This window comes from Molothrus ater, chromosome 9 (assembly GCF_012460135.2).
Source record: "Molothrus ater isolate BHLD 08-10-18 breed brown headed cowbird chromosome 9, BPBGC_Mater_1.1, whole genome shotgun sequence".
NCBI lineage: Eukaryota > Metazoa > Chordata > Aves > Passeriformes > Icteridae > Molothrus > Molothrus ater.
In genome coordinates, this window is record NC_050486.2 from 26,232,468 (window position 1) to 26,255,250 (window position 22,783).

The 22,783-nt window shown below is 54.3% G+C and overlaps 1 protein-coding gene across 3 annotated transcripts in view; it reads right to left on the reverse strand.

Moving 5' to 3' along the window:
• SSBP3 (single stranded DNA binding protein 3) overlaps positions 1–22,496 on the reverse strand; it is a 54,970-nt gene extending 32,474 nt beyond the window's left edge. Inside the window, exons 1-4 of one of the 3 annotated variants that reach the window (XM_036387787.2) lie at positions 22,347–22,494; positions 22,145–22,217; positions 21,900–21,961; positions 21,260–21,344 (exon numbers count right to left, since the gene is read on the reverse strand). In XM_036387787.2, the coding sequence (XP_036243680.1) occupies positions 21,260–21,344; positions 21,900–21,961; positions 22,145–22,217; positions 22,347–22,402 (276 nt within the window). In that variant the 5' untranslated portion in view covers positions 22,403–22,494. Of the gene's footprint in view, positions 1–21,259; positions 21,345–21,899; positions 21,962–22,144; positions 22,218–22,346 lie in introns of all 3 variants that reach the window. The other 2 variants (XM_036387788.2, XM_054515732.1) reach the window with 2 other exon arrangements.
• Between the last annotated feature and the right edge of the window lie 287 nt (positions 22,497–22,783).

The window sequence follows — 22,783 nt, forward strand, 5'->3', positions numbered from 1 at the left end:
CCAAGGGCCACATCTACACAGCTTTTCAATCCCTCCAGGGATGGTGACTCCATCACTTCCCTGGGCAGCCTGTTCCTAGGCTTGACAAGCTTTTCAGTGAAGAAATTTTTCCTAATATCCAATCTAAACCTCCTCTGGTGCAACTTGAGGTCATTTCCTCTCATCCTGCCTGTTACAGCTGCTAAGATAGGATGCAGGAACCCCTCATAGGTGGAAACCTGCAGGCAGCTCCACAATACACGTACTAAAACTTTACTTTTTTCCACTTGTTAATTAACACCAGCCCTCTGCCACTGTCTACCACGAGCAGAAAAAAACTTTAGAGACTCCTAGGAGCAAAACCCCAATGCTCCTCTGTCACCCAAAAGGGCATCCTCACAGACGTGTGAGGCACAAACCAGGAGCACTGCTGGCTCCTGCCAGCTGCAGGGTTTTTCCCAGTATGATCGAGGAGCACCGTGGGAAGCACGCAGGGTAAACAGCCATATCATAAACCAACTCAACTTCATGACCTGAACGTTTTAAGACATAGCAGGAGCCTTTGCACTGTGGCCATAACTGCAATATATCAGTTAGCCATCGCTTCCACCAAGATCTAGTGCTCCAGATCTCACAGCAAATGCTGACTTAAAGACCCATATCAAATACATTATGATACCACTGTTTCCCGTTACCCACGCTGATGATTCAATTAATTTAAAAACAGCAGTGAAATTTAATTTCACCATTAACCCTGCAATCCCCAGCAAATGCCAGCTGGGAAGGCAGCAGCCACCTGCCCAAGTTTGGATGGACAGCAGGGGTAGGAACAAAGTGAAGGGGCAAAAGATGAAATACAGATGTGAGAAGGAAAATGGGGCAGAGCAGGTTCTTTTCTAAACCCTTGATGGGGTAGAAATTCGAGGAAAGTTTGCAGGAGGGACAGGAAGCAGACGAGGAGTTGCAGAGCAGCATCTGCAAAGGGTTTCATTGAGAACAGGCTCTTGCAAGAACAGCACCACTCAAACTCACAGGGTCCAACTCCAAAGACAAATGCCACGCAGAGCACAAAACACACTGGCAGACACCCTCTGACAGGGCAGCCCCTGGAGCCTGCCCAGGATCCAGCAGCAGGGCCAAGGGTTAACAAGAACCATCAAATGGAGCGCAATCTGCTCTTTCACAGGGTTAAAAGGCTGCCCTTTCCAGATCTGCAGGGATGGTGTGCACGTAGGCTCAGGCCTCAGGTCAAGTGGGGTTCACCCAGAGCTTCAGCAGGCAGCCCAGCTCCCCACAGAGGAACAGCACAGAAGGGACACGGCCGCCCGACGAGCTTCCCTCCCCGACACGTGGCCGGAGAAGAATAGTTAGCCCGAGCAGAGCTCTCCCATCTGCTTTTGTTTTCCACTCTTCAGTCCTGGGCTCTGCTAAAGCCCCTGAAGTCACTGGGCATCTGTTCTCCTCCACCCATCGCAATCTGCCAGCCAGGGCCGCTCTGACAGCCATCCATCATGCCGTAATACGCTGACCACGAGACCCAGTGGGACATCATTTTCAAGTCAAATGCTGCAGTTAGCATAAAATAAAGCATCGCCCTGGTTTGTTTTTTTCTTTCTTTCTTTCTTTCCCCCTTCCCGACGATCCCGCAGCTGCAGCAAGGGACTCGGTATGCAACAAAAGTGAAGGGGGGGAAAAAAGGCACAGGAAAATGGCAATTCTACTCTTCTGAGTCATAACAATTATGACGTTGTGATAAGAAACATTTTCTATGAATTTTTAAGTACCAGTAATCCTGTTTTGCAATTGTCCCCCGGGAACAAGGCGACAGATTGAACGGGGCTGACAGTTATTTCCATCCTGACGAACGCGGCTCCGACGCGCCGTCTCCTCCCTCCAAACTTCCCGGCCCAGCGCTCAGCCCACTGATCCAGCTGGTTTGGTTAGAGCTGGCTTGGTCACTGGTGTGACTGAGGACATCCCCAGACAGCCTCTGAAACCACCCCCCTGGCTCCAAGCCCCAAGTATAAACTCTTCTGTGCACCCACAGAGCAGAGCTGCCCTCCAATAGCACACGCAGGGAGAAGATGCACCCATGAAGCCCCTTTTCCCTGGACACACAGCCATGCCCTCCAGAAACCTTCAGCTGTGAGCTACAGGCGAGTTGAGCATCTTGGTTCCTCCTATCCTGTCACAGGAAACACCCTTGGAAGTCCGGGAAAGATGGGGATCAACAGGGAAAGCACTGCTCGATGTTTTGCTACTTGAGATTCCAAAATTTTTATCACCACGCTAAAACTCTGCAGATTTATCTCACTGATACAGGAGAGAAGGCGGGAGGAAACACCTTTTTGTTCAAGTCTTTCAGACTGGGAACAAAACCAGCTCCTTTTACCTCTTTTGTAAAATGAGCACCGTCATCAGAATCAGTGCCGAGGAGCGAATTTGTTTTGCAGAGGATCAAATAAATAATGGATGACGAAGGAAAGCTGCCACGGCGAGACTGCTCGGGAGATGCTCTGCTCTGGCAGCCTTTCCCGAAATGCTCCTAAACAGATCCTCACACTGGCTCCAGCTCCAGCAGTGCTCCCCAGATCCAGGTACCAAGGGGTGCTCTGGCCAAAGGGACACTCTCCAAGACTTGAGTGGCTCGTGGCTGTTGTCTATGGCAACTCGTACCAACGATGGGAATGTGTTTGAATTGCTGCCAGGCAAGGACAGAGATGTGGGATGTGCTCCTGCAAACCCAGGGCATTGAGTGGGCCCTGTAGTCCAGCAGCCTGGCACAGAGCAGCTTCCCTACAGGAAAACCCAGCCTGCTGTCCTGTGTTGGCCATTCTCAGCTACCAGCCTCTCAGTAAGTCTCAATGCTTTAAAAAAATCGGTTGGCTTTTTTTTTTAAAAAAAAAAAAAGGAAATACTAAGTTTCTGCTTCCCTGCAAGCAGTCACCCCATGCCTCTGCCATCTCCACCCTGGAATGGCTCCGTGCCACCACACCAGAGCCCAGCAAGTGTGGGGGCCATGCCACATGCCCACCTACAAGGAAAGCCTGGGCCTTCAGTGCTCTATAGCCAGAAGACATTAAAATCAGCCTGTCAATTTACATGCAAATTTATTTTAGATGCGACAGAGGGCTTACAAAAGAAGGTGTACTAGATGCTGTTTGCTGCTGCTGAGGCTGTTGTGGTTTGGCTCCCAAAGGTATTGGATGGGTGAGCTTGAGGGGCAGGTGCTGGGATGCAGAGGCTTTCACCTCTGGATCAGTGTCTGGCTGAAACCCAGCTCCCCAAGCACCAAAACCCCTCAGTGTGAGAGGGCAGTGCAAGCTGCTGCTGCTGGGGGAGCAGTGCAAGCACGGAAGCGTGCCCACCACCACCGCCCCTCTGCCTGGCAATCCCTCCTTGCTGTGACCCCACCTCGCTAAGATTCCCCCACATCCTTTGTCTTGTGCTTTGTTTGCCTTCCCTGAGCCTGGGGAAGCCTTCCTCCTGTCCTCCTCCTCCCCTCCTCCCCGTCCCCAGCAGGTCCCCGGGGCGGTTTCTCAGAAAGCACAACCGTTTCTGCAGAAAGTTTGGCACTCTGGGCCAATGGCAGGAGTTGCTTTAATCAACTCAAATGGCATTTTCTGCAGATAAGTCTCTCACTCTCGGCCGCCAAGAAAAAGCCAGTCGGACAGCAGCAAGGGGAAAAAAAAAACCCCAACACAACCCCCCCCCCAAGAGAGGCTGCAAAGTCACCGCACAGGCTTGCAGGGTGATTATTTATAGCCCTTCCCTCTGCAAAAGCCAAAAATAATTGTTCCAGCCCAATTAATGAATTTCTGAACGCTGGGCTCAGGGGTAGCCACCAAAGTGCAGCACTTTGAGCTACTTGCAATGTATTGGGCTCTAGAATAATGTATTTAAGAAGGGAGAAAACTTATTGTGCAGAAGCAACTGCAGACAGAGCAGAGAGGAGTGAGAACATGAAGGCAGCAGCCCTGCAGACCCCAAGGTCGGTGGGGAAGGAGGGGGAGGAGGTGCTCCAGGCACCAGAGCAGAGATTCCCCTGCAAGCTGTGGTGCAGACCATGGTGTGGCCCTGCAGCCCATGGAGCTCCATGGTGGAGCTGAGACCCCCCTGCAGCCCATGGGGAACCCCACACTGGAGCAGGGGGATGCCCAAAGGAGGCTGTGACCCCATGGAAGGGACACACAATGGAGCAGATTGGGAAGAACTGCAGCCCGGGAGAAGGACCCATGTTGGAGAATTTTGTGGAGGAATGTCTCTTGTGGAAAGAACCCCACGCTGGAGCAAGGGAAGAGTGGGAGGAATCCTCTCCTGAGGAGGAAGGAGCAGCAGAGACAACTGTGATGTGACAACTGATGAACTGACCACAGCCCCCATCCCCTGTGCTGTGGGGTCACTGGTGGAAAGGAGGGAGAGAAAACCAGGAGTGAAGGTGGGCCCAGAAAGAAGGGTGGGGTAGGGGGAAGGCCTTTTAAGATTTATTTGTATTTCTCATTATCATTTTCTGATTTGATTGGCAATAAATTAAATTAATTTTTACTCAAGTTGAGTCAGTTTTGCCTGTGGGTGATGTTTCCCTGTCCTTATCCGACCCATGGGCCTTGCATGGTATTTCCTCTCCCCTGTCCAGCTGAGAAGTGACAGAGTGGCTTTGGGGGGCAGCTGGCCCCCAGGTGGGGTCAGCCCAGCACCTGCAAGTGGCCCCTGGTGAGGTGGGATGGCTGAAGGCCGTGGGCAGCTCTGCAGAGCCAGCACACTGGGCATGGCAGCGTTTCCTGGATGGGTTGGTGAGGAGGATGTGTCTTCCCAACTTATCTCCATGGGGCTGAAGTGGGGCTCCCAAGGGGTTCCCCAATATACAAGTGGGCTCTGACAAGGTTTAACTACAGCCACTGTGGAACCCCAGAAACCCCTGTGAAGGTCTGACCACGCTCACCAGCTGGGAACAAGTGTGGGAAAACACTGAGCTGGGATCCTTCCACCCTGCCCCAAACCCAGCAAGACCAAAAGCCTTCGGCAGCCCCCTCCTCAGACATTTCTACCCTCTCTCAGCTTCCTGATTCTTCTCACAAACCCTCTGGTTTTGTTTGGAGAGCGTTATCCCTTCTCCACAAGCTCAACCCACTCACACCACCACTGCCTTTTCTACCAGCAGGAGAAGAGGAGCAATTGCATTTTGCATGGGAAGAGAGGGGGGGGAAAGCACCAGGCATCCTCTCCAAGTTCTGCAAGCAAACCTTCTCTAATACAAAAAAAAAAAAATATTGCATTGTCCTGGTTTTGTCTGGGATAGAGTTAATTTTTTCCTAGTAGCTGGTACAGTGCTGTGTTATGGATTCAGTACGAGAACAACGTTGATAACACACTGGTGTTTTTGCTGTTGCTAAGTAGTGCTTACTCCAAGTCAAGGACTTTTCAGCTTCCCATGTTCTGCCAGTGAGGAGGTGCACAAGAAACCATGAGGGAGAATGGCCAGGAGAGCTGACACAAACTGGCCAAAGGGTTACTCCATGCCACAGAATGTCATATCCAGTATATAAACTGGGAGAATTTGGCCTGGGAAGCTTGGGGACAGGCTGGGCGTTAGTCTGTAGGTGGTGAGGAATTATATAGTGCATCAGTTACCTGTTTTATATTTTACTTCTTTCTTTCTATCTATCATGTCCCTTTTCATTCCTATTATTGTATTTTATTTCAATTAATAAACTACTCTTATAAAAATCCATGGGTTTTACTTTCCCCTCCTGCCCTTCATTCTCCTCCCCATCCCACTGGGGCAAAGGTATGAGCAAGATATATGGTATGGTACTTAATGTGGTTTAATCTCAATCAGCAAATCATATATATATATATATTCACACCCCATATATATGGCATGTGTGACAAACAGACAAACATCCACAGACCAAAACTGCTGCTGGTGGAGCCAAGCCAAGGGGTAGTTCAGGGCTCCACAGTTGCTGTCCCTGCAGTCAAAACTGATCTCCCAGATTGGGTATCACACACCCTGGGAATATTCGTCTCTTGGCTACCCCCTAGAGAAGCCAACCACCCACACCCCAGCATGAGCCCCAGCTGCTGAGGACAGGGCTGCCTTTTGAGGGAGAAAGCCTGGGTTTTCTCTGTATCCCATCTCTGTCCATTGGCTTGACCCACTGGAGAGCCTCAAAAAAATACCAGTTTTGTAAAAATTGGTAAAGCAGGAGAAACCCAACTGCTCTGTGGCTTCAGCTGAAGAGCCAGCAGAGGAACTTGTGTGGGAACCCACACTAGAGATGCTCCCATAGCAAACCCACAAATAGACACATTTCTTTCTTTTTAGAGACAGCATATACTTTTTCCCTTATTGGGGAAGGAGTTTTCCTTTGGTATCCCCCTTGGGAGGAGCAGATGTGTCCTGCTGAGCTGCTCTCACGACAGCAAACCCCCGAGGTCCCCGTGAGACGCGGCCTACGCCAGAGAGCACCCTGTGCCAGCAGGTGCTTCCACCCCAGTTAGTTAGACTAACTTTCTGTTACTCTGCTCATTCTGTCCCGTACACTAGTCCTAAGGTAAGGAAGAGGATAAGTGAGGAGGTTCAGGTTAAGGTGGTGGTAGGAGACTGTAGCTGGGTGGCTCACGGGTCGCGGGAGGAGTAGGGCGATTTCTAAGTCGAACAGGAGGAAGAGGATGGCTACTAGGAAGAAGCGGATTGAGAAGAGGAGTCGAGCAGATCCTAGGGGGTCAAACCCACATTCATATGGGGATAGTTTTTTTTTAGATTCCTAAACCCACCAAAACCTGCCATTCCCTTTCCCTACCACACAACTCATCCCACCCCACAACCACCTCCACCTCTGGATGACCCACGGAGGGAGAGCTGCATATCCCTACATCCACGGGACAGCTCCAAGCAGCGCGAGCTGGGGATCAAGCCCGTCAGCGCGGGCTTCAAGCTGACCTGGAGGACCCCAGCAAGGAGGAATTGGGGGCAGGGGGACCCTATCTTTACTGGTGCCCCCCCTTTCCCGCGAGGCTGCGCCGGCTCCAGGCGCTGCCGCGATCCAAGCGGAGCAGATGGCACGCGCAACACTTACGGCTTCGCTTTCCAGCCGCCATCGCAGAGCTGCTTCTCAGCAGGGCGGAGGCGGGGGGGGGAGACGGCTTTTTTTTTTTTTTAATATATTTTCCCTAGGAATTTTTGATTTTCTTTAAAAAAAAAAAAAACAACCCGTGTATAATCCCGTGCTGGAGCCCCAGGAGCCCTCAGCAGCGGAAGGACGGTGCATGCTGGCTGATTGGCAGCCTGTCCGTCTGTCCGTGCCTGGGGACCCGGCTGACCGCCCAAAATCCCCGCCGAGAGGGACAAATCCTGGAAAGCCTCACAAAGCAGAGATATGGGGAAAAAAAAAGGGATGAAGTGATCAAAAAGGGCTTTCTAGGGATTCTGCTGGCTCGCCTGGATTTCCTCCCTTTGCCTTCCTCCAGCCTTTGCCTCTGCCATCCCAGTCCTGAGCAGAGAAGACCCAGAAGGAAAGCAGAGCTGTTTGAGCTCCCTGGGACATTGGTCCTCCTGTCTCCATCAGGTAACATAGAGCAAGGGAGATACTATCCCACCCAGGCTGATGACAGGCTCTGGGGCCATTTGCCAGCTTGGGGATCAGACTTGGGGTCCAGTGTCACTACATGCCACAATCCTCTCATCCTACTCCAATGGCTCAAACCAGGTTTTCTACTTCCCAGTGGAAGCCAACACCTCAAACGAGGCTGGGAAACCATAAATCTGGGCATCGCAGACACCAGATTGCTTTCAGCAGCCGCGCTCTGCACAGAGCTCGGCGATAAGTAACAAAAAGTCTGTGCTTTGCACCACTGATTTCTTGTCTGGGGATGCATAAAACCTGGAGATGACAGATCAGCACCTCGATCCAAGAGCATCCCCGCCCTCGCTCTGCCGGGGAGGCGGGTAAACAAAGGCGGCTCTCCCCGGCGTCCGTCCGCAGGCAGCTGCCATCGACGCCGCCGTGGAGGAGTGGGAGGGGGGAAAAACAAAAGAGGTCTGCACGCTGGGATCTGTGGGAATGGGATGCCCCTGGCGCTATCCCGGCTCTTTTATTCCATGGGTACCCGGAGGGAGCTTGGCCCCAGCCCTTTGGACACTTCCTTCCCTCGGGGTCTCCTTGCCCAGCCATCCTGGCTGGGTGCCAAGGGCACAGCCACACTCCATAACCACTCAGCATCCAGCAAGGGGGAAAACATCCCGGGTTTGGGCACAGAGAGTGGCTTGGCCATCCTGGCCAAGAGCTCAATGATGATTTGGACCAGAATGCAACAGTTCTGTGCCGACAGGCACTGTTGGGTGTGACCAACATCCACTCAAATCCCGTGCTGGACTGTGCAGGCAGAAGTTTGAGCCCCCATCCAATGGCACACAGAAATTTAGTGAGGCCAAATCAGTTAGGGAAGATTTGGGATGCAGTTTCTTAATTTAGATGGCTCCACCACTGGCAAGGACAAGCAGGTGATCACCAATGCTTTGCACGGGGTGGCAAAGGGAGAGTGCTGGGAAAAAAAGGGACAGCACTGGAAAATGCCAACTTGAGGATGTTTCCAAGAAAAAAAAAATAACTAGAAGGCTGTGGCACTGAAATGCTCAGGTCTTGGTCTATCCATCTGTGGGTATGTGCTGGTTGTGCCCCTTGGCCCAGTGAGCCCAGAAGAGCCTAAAGCAGCTGGAATAATGCTGCCACACTCCTCCCAAAGCCCACCAACCTTCCACAAAACCCCGGCTGGATGCTGCATCTCAACTCCATCATCTTTTCCAACCACTGTGCTTCCCTGTTCATGCCCCATCTGTTTGTTACTAGAGCCACAGACCCCAAAACACAGGGTTTGGAAGTACCGATGAGCACACCTTTAGCTCTGGGGCCACATGGATTATTTTGTCTGGGTCCACCATGGCAAATCCTTTCAAAGGAGGAAAGGCAAGGTAGGAAACCATCTTTACAATCCTAAAGTTGAATAATTATCACCTGGGCTGTGGGAAGCCCTCTCCCCTTTTCTGAGCAAGAGCTCCCAGGACTCAGCAGTGCCCAGGGAGGGGATGGTGCTGCTGGCCCCTCCGGGGCTTTGCCAAGGAATGCCGGGGGCGGCAGCGGGGGGAGCAGCGGCGGTGGCGGTGCTGGGAAGGGAACCAGCTGGAGAGCTGCAGCCTCATGAAATAATGAAATGCCAAACCAACCCCTGCATCTTCCACAGTCTCTCAGGTCACCTACCAGATTAGGAGGCCTGTTGCTAAGGCAACCATATCTTGCAAGTGCTAGCTGAACTTCCCCATCGGTTTTAACCCTTTAAGGAGCAAAAAAAAAAAAAACCACCAACCAACCAAACCAAAAGCCTCCCTAAGAAATATGTATAAAAATAAAACGAAGGGGTAATGCTGATGATGCAACCCACAGGAGACCAGCGGAGGCCAAGGGGGGGCAGCTGGGAAGGGGAAGCAAAGGGAAGGCACCCCAGCAGCCACCTCCCGCACAGTGCACGCTGTGCTGGCTCCCTTCCAGGCAGCTAATAAAATTATTCAGCATCCGCACACACACACAAGACCCAGCAAACTTTTGATGCGCCTGGCACGGCAGCAGGGGAGTTAAAAAAAAAAAAAAAAAAAAAAAAAAAAGCCCCTCCCCAAAAGGCAACAAAAAGTCAGGTTCTGCATATGAAATGGGGGCAAACAAAGCAAAAATGGAACTTTTTTCCTTTGTAATTTTTTTTTTTTCCTCCAGTGGCCTCGCAGACGCTGGGCAAGCCCTGATGGCTCGGCGAGCAGCCGGCAGCCCGGCGCCGCACAGGAGGGGACAGATGGCCGGCGCAGGCAACGTCGCATGGAGGCGATGGGCACCCGTGGCCACCTCACCAGCTCTGCTGCAATCCATGGCCAGGAGCATCCAGAACAGGGATGCACGACTTGTGCTCTGCGGCCATAAAACAGAATAATAAAAACAGCCCCTCCTACATGCGAGGATCATGTCCCAGTGGGGTGATGGGGATCACAGTTCCCTCCTCTGGGAGAATAAAACCCCACTCAGACTGCACACCAGGCAGGGAGCCCTAAATCTTGCAGCCTGCTGGGTTAACAGGGAGGCCTGTGAGCAATAAGGGGGAAGAGAAAAAAAAAAAAAAAAAAGGAGCAAGGCAATGCACAGGCAGCACAAGGGAGGAGGGAAAAAAAAAAAAAAGGAGGGAGAGGAGAAAGAGGCATGGAAAGGAGGAGAAAATGTGGAGCGGCATAAATCAGGCGCGCGGGGGGAGCGGGGAGCACAGCAGCAGCACGTGCTGCGTTCCAGGCGCGCAGGCAGCGCACGCGGACGGCTCCTGCCCGCCAGGATGAGCACCGGGAAGCAACCAGCCCTGTGCCCCACAGAAAGGGGCCCCCAGCCCCTCCTGCTGCTGGTTTGATGTGGGGTGTGGGCTCTGCTGGCCAGCACACAGTCATTTCCATGTTAGCCTCTGTGGGAAAGAAAAACCCTCTGCTGGTGCTGGTTTTGATAGCAAAAATTAGAAGGGTTTCTGCACCCTTCTTCCCACTCCCAGGTCAGGCTGGGGACAGCAGGTGTCCTCATTTGAATTCCCCTCAAATGAGAGCAACAAAATGGAAACTTGCTCCCGAAAGTCTCCATCTTCCCACCAGCCTGCTCCAAATTCATAATAAAGAGAGGGGCAAGGCTCAGTGAAAACCCAGCTTTGCTCTCACTGAGGGGCTGCAGTGAGATGGGCTCACACCATGCTAAGTGGCTGCTGGTATTGCTGCCTGGCTGTGATCCTGCCCTCTGACCTCACCCCCATGCCAGCACCCCTGCACCCTGCCAACCAGCTGACAGGAGAAACTTAATTAACCATGTCCATCAACCCCAAACATCTGTAAGCAGCAATATTTACAACCAGAAATAAAGAGGAGTGACCTTCGCGGTGTTGAAAGACAGTTGGGTTCTTGTATTACAACAGTGGGGACAGGCAAAATTCATTATCTCTAATAGCCATCCTTATAACCAGATTAAACACAAAGGCAGCAATTCCGTATTCCCTGACCCGCCACCATCCCCATCCCAAGCAGAGGGGAGCAGGGCTGCTCACACAAACCCCATGGCTGCACGTTCAGCTGATGTTTATGCATGTGGCCATCTCCATCCCTCCTACGCAGAAAAGACAATACACCCTGGCTCATCCCACCCCAAGGGCTGGGACACCCAGCTGGGGTCACACCTCTCCTGGTGCTCCTCCAGGCAGCTCTAAGGAGATGCTCAGCTCCCCTGTGAACGCTCTGGAGGCACCAGGGGTAAGCTCCCTGCTACACCACAAATGCTGTGCTGGAGATGTCTGCTCACAGGACGCAAGCAAAAAGCACTCAGTTTCCAGAGCACAACCAAACAGAGCCCAACCCTCCAGAAACCACCACTGTCAAGTCCCTCATGCTCAGACATCCCCAGCATGAGGAGTTTTGTCCTGAAGATGCAGCCAAGGCTTTCACCTCTGGCTGTGAGATCCTCGCGGTGCCAACCACCAGCCAGGGAGCCAGAGCCTGTTATTTTCATCAGAGGATGGTCTCTGTGGGGACCTTCAGCTGCCAGCCAGGAGAAACAAGCCACTGGAGAAAACCTGAGCCTCCTAATGGCTTTTCCTCCAGCAGCAGTGTGAGGGAGGGCAGCTCCTTCTCCAGAAGATGAGCACCAGCGGGGCCAGCTGGTTTCTCCAGTGCTCAGCAGCAACAAGTCAAACTGCTTGGAAAACACTTAAGGTTGGGGGGGGGGAAGCTTCAAATGGACCAGGCGGGCGACGCACCGCGCTGGAGCAACGGTAAAAGTTAAAATTAATTAGCTGGCAGGATGACAAAGAAGCCATTGTGCAGCACGGTGGAGCAATCCAAGTACAAAGGCTTTATATAAGTCATGTTGAAAACTCCTTGATGACTGCAGGTAAGGACGGACAAGCTGTCAGGACGTGCCACAACACCCTGAAGGGCTCTGGGACAAGCAAGTAAATCTGCTTTTAACGATGAAATGAGCCCTGGGAGCCTCAGCCCGGACCTTCTCTCCAGCTGAGACCGGCAAAGGTGCGAAGCACCTGGGTGTTATTGGTGCTGTAATACCCAGGATAAAACAAAACCATCTGTTTTGGGGTTTCTATGGAAAACTGAGCTTGAGCGGGGCTAAAGGGACCCATATGCAATGTGAAGCAGCGTTCGCTTCCTTGTGAGCTCCCCACCTCCATCCCCAACCCTATCCCACAAAGCACATCCCTGCCAAAAGCCCCCCTGATGAGACCAAGCATTTCAAAGTGTGGCTGTCCCTGCCCCAGACCAGACCCCAAGAGGGTCTCACAGAACCACAGCCACCTCCTGGTTCACAGCTTGCACAGGAAGACCCCAACAGCCAAAGTGTTTCCAGCACCAACAGGCAGACCCAGGTTCTGTCCCCCAGGGAGGAGCAGGCACACCCCCAGAGCCACAGGGACAGCAGAGAGGCGCTGAAGCTGTGATGGAAAGTCACTCCAAGCTGCCACCAGCCGTGACCCCCCCCCCCATACCATTCTGCTGGCAGATGGGCAGAGGGAGGCTGGGTGTGATTTACACCCCATCAGCTGCACAGTGCTCCGGCAGAAAGGAGCCAAGGGGGAGAAAAGCAGCTCTCCCTCCTTGCTGTGAGCATCACTCGTGGGCAGGGAGATGTGGGGGTTTCAAGCAGCTTCTGCACTAGAGGCTGCCTCACCCCATGGGGCTTCCCCCAAAAAACAGGATGAGCACCCAGCGAGGGCTGGGCAGAGCAGGAGGGCAAGGAGGATGCTCTGCTGGGCTTGGCAGGGCAGAGGAGCCAAGTGTGATGCAGCACCCTTATCTGCCCACCCCAAACCAGGGAGCTTCAAGGAAGCGCCCTGCCCCCTTCCTCAGCGTGCTCTGCCTTTTTTTCACTAAAAAAAAAAAAAAAAAAAAAAGCAAAACATACAACCCCAAACAACCAACCCGGAGGCTGAGTTAAAAACACTGCCTGGGGCAGGAAGCAGCCACCTGCCTGGGGACACAGCTGGGCAATGCCAGCTACCCATGGGGTGACAAAGGGGCATTTCCCACCTTACAGTTATTAGAAATAGGGTAAATAAGGAAAGCCAAGGCCTGGGACACCCTCACAGCAAGGCTGCTCTGGAAGGAAGGAGATGCCAGCCAGCCTCTTGTCATGGTGGGCACCAGGCAGTGCTGGACCAGGTGACCCAGGTATGATGCCAGCTGTGTGGGTGGGAGCTGGGAAAGGAGTGGGGCACAGAAGGAAATCCATGTCAGGTAGGAGGGACTGGCTGTGGGCTGTTTTACCTGCTGGGAATGCCATGGGATGCCATCACCCCAGCTGTGTTGGGCAGGTCATGCTCACCAGCAAGTCAGAGCTGCTGCAGTGCATCCCCCCTGCTTCAGTTTGTAGCCAAAAAATTCCAATTATAGGTGCAAGCTCAGCCTTGAGAGATTGTAAAAAAAAAAAAAGCCAGCCCAAATCCAGGGAAAATGGGAAGGAAACCCCCCCCCCCACTCCAGACCCTGTTTGAGGCAGGCAGGAGGGGTGGTGAGAGCTCATTTTCACTACAGAAAGCTGCCGCACCCCAGGAGGAGAGGCACCAGATCAAATGTTCAAGGGTTGATGCAGAAACATTAAGGAAAAAAAAATTAAAAAGAAAATGTTAGCTCAAGACACAGCCAGAGGTCTTCCTTTGGACTTTATCTTAAGGCAGCAGGCGCAGCCTCACACATGGACAGACAGAGAGACAGACAGACCAACCGACCCCACAGGCTCCCACCCAGCCCGGGGAGCACAGGGGTGGAAATCACCTTGCTGAAAACCACTGGTGGTGGTGGCAAAGGCCATGGAGGAGGAAGGGTAAGGCAAGAGGGAGGGCATTGGATGGCCAGGCACAAAGCACTGCTCTGTCCCACCACTCCAAAACACACAGGCACACGCCCCTCTATCTTTATCCACATGTACATCTCAACAGTGCATATTCCACAGATGTAATTGCATATGTATACATTTGTCTTCAGCTTAATTTTGATACTAACAGTCACTGTGCATGCCACATTAAGCTCAGGCAGGAGAATGAGCACTTCTCCTCTTATTGAAGAAAAAAAAATATCATTAAATGCACAAATTCAACACAAAAGAAAAGCTGGTCTTACCACACAGAGCTGTGCCCCCATCCAAACCCAAATCTTACCCAAGCCACCCAGGTGTCCCTCTTGCCCTGACTGGCACAGGAGACTGGTGTCACTGCTCTGGGGATAAAAGGAGGTGGCAGTGGCTGGCTGAGCAGAGGGGTTCCATCACACACAGGCAACAGCACCCAGAAGCTGTCCCATATTTTGGAAATCCCCCACTGACTGCACAGCTGTAGCTTTGAACTCAGTGCCTGGCACTTGTGGCCACAACAAGGAGTTTTGAGAGACCAAAAAAAACCCCTAAACCCGAAACCTAGGCAGAGGTGAGGTATTTGTTTACTTGCAGGGACATTTTTGCTCCCTGCCAGCCTGAAGGAAAGCACTGTTTGTGCTCTGCTGAGACCCCAGCCCTGCATGACCCCCAGGAATCTGCAGGGTGAGGACTTAGAGGGAGAAGATTCTGGGAAAAAAGGAGGAATGTGCCTGTGGGCTAAGCAGAAGCCTCAGCACAAGTCAGGGAGCCTCTCTGAGTGAGATGCTGGCAAGGCAGGAGTGTGATGCTCAGGGGGATCCAGCCCATGCTGTGTCCTGCAGGGCAGATCCCAGCGCCAGCCAGGCTGGACACAAGGCACAGGGCAGATCCCAGCGCCAGCCAGGCTGGACACAAGGCACAGGGCAGATCCCAGCACCAGCCAGGCTGGACACAAGGCACAGGGCAGATCCCAGCACCAGCCAGGCTGGACACAAGGCACAGGGCAGATCCCAGCACCAGCCAGGCTGGACACAAGGCACAGGGCAGATCCCAGCACCAGCCAGGCTGGACACAAGGTGCTCCGGGTGCTGCATCCCTGCCATCCCCTCTGTTCCCAAGGAAAACCAGGAACAAATGTGGCTGCAGCAGCTCTCCCCGGGGCACCCCCACCAGGGAGGGCTCTGCACAGCCGGGTGCCATTCCCGGTGCCATTCCAGCGGTGCCAGCTCTGCCGCGGGGGCGTGAGCAGCAAGAGAGGAGCAGCAGCCAGAGCCCCCCGCCTGCTCCCCAGGACCAGCCCTGGCAGCTGTTTCCAATAGAACCAGGGACAGCTTTACAAGAGAAAAATCGGGAACAAAAGGCAGGAGAAAATCCAAGTTTCCAAGGTAAGGAAGGAAATGATCAGGAGCACAGGAAAGTCCCACTCGTACCCAACAGACGGCGTCCTGACCTAACACCTCCCCACCGCCGGACAGCAGCGCCCGTGCCCGCGGCTTCCCGGCACGGCACGGCTTGGCACCGCACGGCACGGCGGCCCCTCGCCCTCTTTGTTCCTGCCAAGGGACCCCCGAAGGGCGGCCGGGGAGGGCAGGGCTGGAGCTTTGTGCTCTGCCGGAGCCCAGCATCTGCCGGGGGCAGCGCTCCCCCCGCGGGTCCCCTCGCCGGCCTCACCGCGCTCGCCCACGTGGCCGCCGGGGCAGACAATGGGATGGGGATGGCGCTGGGGCTGCCGCGCTCGCCACCACGGCAAGGCCTTCCTCCTCCTCCTCCTCCTCCCCGCTGCGGGCTCTGCCTGCCGCTGGAAGCTGGCCCCTCTCAAGCACTGGGGGGAGGGGGATTAAAAAGCTACTATAAAAAAAAAAAAAAAAACAAAAAAAACCTCCCCAGAAATCAGGGAAAAGAAAAAATGCTCGAGTCCGGCTCGCTGCTGCACTCGTGCAAGGCGAGGGCATGCATGCAGCGGGATGGGCAATGGGGCAGCAGGGCAGCACCCCTGTGGGCAGCAGCCAGACCTCAGCACCCAGCCATGCAGGGGGTCCCCGGCCCTGGCACAAACCCCCATTCGCCCTCCCATCCTCGGGCAGGATTGGAGAAAACCCTTCCTCTCCTCCCGTCCCGCTCTCGGCTTTTTTGGAGAACCCCCTCCCGGAGCAGAGCCAGAGAAACTTTGCGTGTTCGCACCATTTGTTGATATAAAACCCATCCCCTGCCTTACTTTTGCACAGGCACTCGGGGTGGGGTGGAGGGGGGGAACGTCTGTTTCTATTTGAAACCGTCAAAATTAGCATTCAGTAATTAAAAATCACACCCTTTCTCTTAATAACCTAACCAGCATGATACAATCAGGTTGTGCCAACTCTTTAATCTAATTGACTAATTACAGATTTTAATTTAGTCAGTTACTGAACAACTGTTGACAATTTGTTTTCATTAGGGACAGAACAGGATAAATATTTAGGCTCCCCAGTCAAAGACTAAGACATAAGCTCTGGGCTCTGACCTCCGGTTTCACAATGGAGCCTTCTCCATGAGCATCACCCGTGGAAAGGTGCTGCTCTGCAATGCCCTGGTCCTGCTGCTGGGCAGCAGGAAGTCTGGAAGCCGAGGTTGCTCTGTCATGAGAGCCAATGTTGTTTAAGATATAATTATTAAACTAACCCACCCTTGCATGGTACTCCAGCAAGAGCAGGCTTTAGAGGACACCCAGGCTCACCAGTACCCTTAACTGGGAGGGAAGGTTGAGCCAGCGCTGCCAGGAGAGGGAATATCTGGATTTATTTATTTTTGTTGCATTTTTTTTTTTAAGTGATGTGGAGTTTTGCAGCTGCTCATGGCAGCCTGCCACTCCTGAAGGATACTCCTCTCTCTGGTTACCTACCAGGGAACCCTGTCCCTGCAGAGTGGAGCTGGATGGAGCCCAGACAGAGCGCAGTCCCGCATGGAAACAGGACAGAGCTGTGTGTGCGACCACTGAGCCACATGCCCAGGACTCAGGCAATGCCTGTGGGGCCACACAAAGCTGTTCCCAACCCCTGTCCCTGCATTGCACTAAACCTGCCCAAAACACCTCTTCTCCTTCACAATATGTTTCTCCTACACAACACTGGCTGCACACAACAGGAGAAGCTCTCATGGACCATGACCACCACCACCACCACAGAGGTACTCATGGATCAACACTCTCTGTCCCACCCTCACAGCCATGGGTGCCTCAAACAAGGCACTACAACCTTCACTGGTCCTGGAGCAAGAAGAGAGCCTGGCATGGCAAAGGAGACAGTCACACCAAAGCCTTCATGCATGAACAGCATCCCTTCCCAGGGGTCCCACAAGGCCATGTCACCTGCCAGTGCACCATGCCACGAGTTGGCCACACAGACGCTACGGAGCAGATGGTGCTGGGACAAGGAAATGCTCCCTGCAGCCCAAGAAAACCCAGGCAGTGATGCTGGGATGGGGTGCCTGTCCCACACCTGGTGGGGTGTGACTGGCAGATTCATCATAGAAGAACCATCCCTGGGACACCCCCAGTCCGTACAGCCAGCAGACCAAAGTCCTTCCAGCCTCTTGGGCTTCACCTTGTTTCCACCGAGCACACTAACTCCAGCAAGCCTGAATTCTCCATCCATCCATCCATCCATCCATCCATCCATCCATCCATCCATCCATCCATCCATCCATCCATCCATCCATCCATCCCCACGAGCTTCAGAACCCCCTAAGATCTCTCTAAGGGGGACTTTTTCATATAAAAAGGAGGAGCCCTGGTTATCCCCAACCAAGACAAGAGCCCCCAACACACCATCTTTTCCCAGACCAACCACTGCAGCTCCAGCAGCAACCACCCACTGCTGCAGACATCTTTCCAGACTCAAGTTAGAAAGAACTGCAGCAGCTCTCCAAAGTTAAAAACAAAAACAAATAAATCAATGCTTTGCGTTAATGGCAAGTTGAAGCCACAGCTCCGCAGATCTTGTGCTGCAAAGAAAACAGCGTTTCAAATGCTCCCAAGTGCAGGTCCTCCTCAGGAAGAAACTGGGGGAAACAGAGCTAGGGCATGATGAAGTCAAAGTCTTCATCAGCTAAAGGCTACCCCGAGTTTTCTCTCCTGCATGTTGACATGAGCTGGCTGTGCAGGCAGAGCAACACCACAAAAAAGTATGTAGCAAACAGTCAACTAGATTTAAGTTCATTTTCTGTAGCTCGAGGCCAAAATCGACTGAAGTGGTTCTGGTGATCAAGTTTTCTGCAATTCCCCTTTCTATGTATTAGCTCTTTGACAGAAATTCACTGCGGTATTTAAACTGGCAGTCATCACCGCTAACTCAAATTGTATTGGCTTTCACGGCGTTGAAATGCTCAACTGTGAGCAGCCATCGGCCAATTCCCAGATAACGCGGCGGCTGAAATCCCCTGTCATGACCAGAGATCCCCTTGCAAGCTCTGGGAGCGTGCTGGAACGCTGGCCTGCTCGCCACGGGGCTTGGAGGAACCTAAATCAATGGCTGAGTTTTAGGAGTTGGTGCTTGTGGGGCTGTTAGCTTGGACAAACTCTTTGTGTAGAGGTGGAAGGGGATGATGAAGAAACCTGCAACAACACAACTTGATAGTTGTGTTAACAGATGCACAGACATGCCAGAGATGGAAGGGTAGAGCAGAGCAGCATTCCTCCTGCCTGTGCCAGGTAAATCCCCACTCCTATCACTCTTCCTCCAACAAGCACCTTTCTACAAAGTCCCAGCAGGCTTTTGTCCCAGCCTGGGAGAAAAACCTTAGGGGAAAGGTAAAAAGCAGTATTTTCAAGCACCCACAGGACTCCACAGTTTTCAAGGATCACCTCAAAAAAGGAGCGGTGGGATTTCTCCTCAGTTTCTTAATTTCTTCCTTACTTTAATTTCTCACTGAAGATTTAAACACTCAAAACTGGAGGGGGAAATCAGCAATTTGTCCTGCTGCTCCTAACAGTTTTCATACAGTTATGCCAGAAAATAAAGTGGAAATGACACACCACGCAAATCCCACCCTGCTAATAAGGAGAACTGCTGCCCCCTTCCCAAAAGATCTCTGTCCCAGGCAAGAACCTCTCCAGTGTTGGCTCTGGGAAAGTGACGTGCCAGGCTCCCAAAGCATCCCCTCTTTCTGTCCTTACAGTAGCACAGTATCAGGGTTAACACACACCGTATTTTGGGCAAACACCAAGCAGGACACACAGAGTTTGCCTGTTGCTGGCCAAGTGTAAACACAATGCTCTACAAACCTGGGGCAAGACTTAGATTGGGATATTTTTAACCACAGCCACCACATGAAGCAATTCATGACTCACCGATCCAGCCCCATTTGGGGCTCATATCCCATTTTAGCTGCCATGCACTGCTGATGGCTCGCTGGGTTTGCTGTTTGACACTGCCCACCATGCTCACCAGTACCAGCAGCCTGCCCAGGAGCTGGAGAGGAACAAGGCTCTATTCACACTCCCACGGTTATCATTCGGTTCTTTGGTCAATATTTAAGTTTTGGCCAGGTAGGTCCCTGCCCTGTAAAGTACACGCTGTGCCAGGAAAACACCGCTCCTCAGCGAGGCACTGCACCCTGAGCATCCGTCAGCAGCCACGCCACGGAGAAGCACAAGCCCTGTCTTGGGGCCAAAACACTGCCTGGGAAACCAACCCAGTGCCACCAAGCCAAAGCACAGGGGAGTGAGAATCTTAGGAGTTACCCAAAAGGTAAAGCACTTGGGGCTCTCAGAAAACTGCATTCACTGAGAATTAGAAACAATCAGAATTGTGTCTATTTACTGTAAGCTTAAAGCAACGTGTATTAAAGAAGTTTATGCGAATCATCTAATGCACTCAGGCCTATTGTTAGAATTATTACCAAGCTAAAAAAAGATTAATTTCTCTAAATACACTAAATCCTCAGACACGATGAGGAGGCTGCTGTGGATGGAGCATTACCAGGTCTTGCTTGCTAATGTCATCTTCACCTGTGGCTCTGCTGCCCAAAGATCTACCTTTGCCTTGCTCCTGATGACCCCACTGTCCCCTCTAGGCTCCCAAACCCCCCACAATTTGCCCCAAAACATCCAGGAAGCGAGCAGAAGCCAACAACTGCTAGACATGCTGCTGGTTATCAGCTCTGACCCCTGGTTCAGGAGTTCACCATCTTAATCCGACCCAGTGAAAACAAGCAACGCAGACAGCGGCCGCAGGGATGGACAGACAGACAGACAAACTCCACCTAGCAAACACCCAGACACACTTCTCCCAAGACCCAGTGGGATGGGAAGAGACAAGAGGCAGCTCAGCAGCCAGCCCAGCCTCTCTGGCACTGCCCGTGCCCCAGGGTGACTGCTGTGCCCAGTGCCAGCGTGCGAGAGAGCCGCGGAGGTCCCCGAGACACTCGCCTGGCACTGCTCGCCAGCAAACCTTCACACATCCCCAGCCAGGCATGTCCAGGCAACCAGAAACTTGGGAAGGGAGGAAAAATGGTTTCCATACCATAGTCTCCCTGGAGCAGACAAAACCAGCTCCTGCTACGAGGTTTAAATGCGCTTGACTGGGGTCCAAGCCCGCAGCCAGGTGACTAATGCTTTGATGCACATTCCTCCCAACGCTGTGGATGTGGGCACCGCATGCGGGACGGGAGCAGGCAGCCCACCCGTCACCCAAGGGGCAGACATGCCATGCACCCTTGGCAAGAGGGATCCTTTGGGAGACACCTCAGACTCAAGCATGCCACCATCCATCCCTGGGTCACACTGCCACCTCTGCAGAGAGCAACCCAAACCACGGAGAGCCAAGATGCACAATGACCAGCCAACCAACCAACCAACCAGTGGGGGTCTGCAACACCAGCTTCAAACAAGACAACACCTCTCCCCTTCTGGGATCAAGGGAGGACTCAGGAAACCAAGGAAGCCCCCAGCCTTGCCAAAGGCAGGGAGATATTAACTGGGGCATTCAACAGCGGCTTGGGGAATTCCCCCTTCTCCTCCCCACCAAAATCCAACCCCCGCCCATCCTGCAAGGTGCCCTCAGCATGAAACACCTCACCACCAGAGTGTCCTCAGCATGAAATATCTTGCCATCGACCCTCTATAAACGCTTTGTTGTCCATTGCTATGCAAAACTTCTTAATTCTACCACTAGCCCGAATGCCTTTAAGTGCTTAAGATAAGTATCTGAGCTCATTTACATAATTGCAACATTATGAAATACTGTTCAGTCAAATCAGAACATTGCTGGTTAAAAAAAAACCCCACGCTTTTTGCCAGTCGGTTACGTTAGGTTGGCTCTCGGTGCGCCGGAGCTCCCCAACGCCGTAATTACCGCGAGGATTAGAAACTTGTTACTCACGTAGTCATGAAAGGCTTTGGCTTCACTCGAATGTTCACAAGTGTCTCGCCTTTCGGGAGCCGCGCAGTACAGGTCCCAAAACACGCTGCACGGCAGGGAGAGACAGGAGAACAGCAGTTACTCATCAGGGATCGGACACCCCAGGTCAGCGCAGGTGAGCAGCTTCCCAGCCCACGGCTGGGCTGGCACCTCAGCTGGATCCAGCTGTGCATCCCAGCTTTACACTCCTCGGACCTGACTCAGGAGTGGGGATGCTGGGCGCTTAAGGAAGCAAAAGTAGCCTTCAAGAGGCAACACCTTGAAGGGATAACCCCCGAGAGACTTCAGGGACTTCTCCAGCCTCGCAGCCGCCCAGCCCTGCTCCCCTGGGCGCCCCAGCGGCACCGGCACAACCCGGTGCCTGCGGCTGGCCCGGCAGCTCTCCAGCGGGAGCCGTGCCCGCCGCTCCCGCGGGGCCGGGGGTGGCTCCGCCGCGCCTCGACGCCCGCGGGGAGCGGGAGCCGGGGCGGTTCGGGGCTCGCCGCCGCTGCTGACTCACGCCACTACCGGGGCTGTACCCCGCGGGGCCCCGCGCCACCGGCGCGCACCCCCCGCCCCCGGGGGGCTGCTCCCACCCGCGACGGGACACCCCCGCACTTACCACCACCAGGAGTGCAGGAAGCCGGGGGGCTCGCCCAGCGTGATGTTCTTCTCCCACCGGATCTGCGGGCAAGAGGAAGACGGCGGGGGGTGGGTTGGGAGGGGGGGGCGGCGCGGGCGGGGGGTGGTCGCGGGTGGGCGTGGGCCCCCACGCGCGGCGACCCCCCGGCGCCGCCGCCGCCCCGCGCAAGATGGAGGGCGGGCGTGCGGCGGCGCACAAAGGGCGCGGGGGGCGGCGGGGCTCACCTCGGACAGGAAGGTCTGCGCAGACTTCTGGGCGCCGACGTGCAGCAGGTACTCGTAGACGTACAGCGCCAGCCTGCAACAGCCGAGCGCCGGGTCGGAGGAGGAAGAAGCGCCCCGCTCCCGCCCCGCACAAAGCCGCCCGCCGCCACCGCCGCCCCGCTCCCCCCGCCGCCACCGCCGCCGCCGCCGCTGCCGCTCTTACTTCTCCCGCGCCTGCCCGTCCGAGGGCACCGCCGAGCCCTTCCCTTTGGCGAACATGGTCCGCGCCGAGGAGGAGGGGGACGGCCGCCGAGAGCCGCCGCTGCTGCCGGAGCCGCTGCGCCCGCCGCCGAGGGAGCGCCGGGGGCTGTCAGAGCGCCGGCCGCCGCCGCGCCCCCATCGCCCCGCGCCCGCCGCCGCTCGCTGCGCCCAACGCGCCGCTGGCCGCGCACCCGAACGTGGCCGCGCCGGGCGCCACCCCCGCCGCCGACGGGCGCCCGCTGCCGCCAATCACCGCCAGGCGCGGGCGGGGCCTCCCCGCGCCACGCCCCGCTCCGGAGGCGGCGGGCGGCCTCCCGCGGCGGGCAGGGAGGGCGGGCGGCGGCGGCGCGCGGTCCTAGAGCGCGCCCGGCTCGGCCCGCGGGCGGCGCCGCTTCCCCA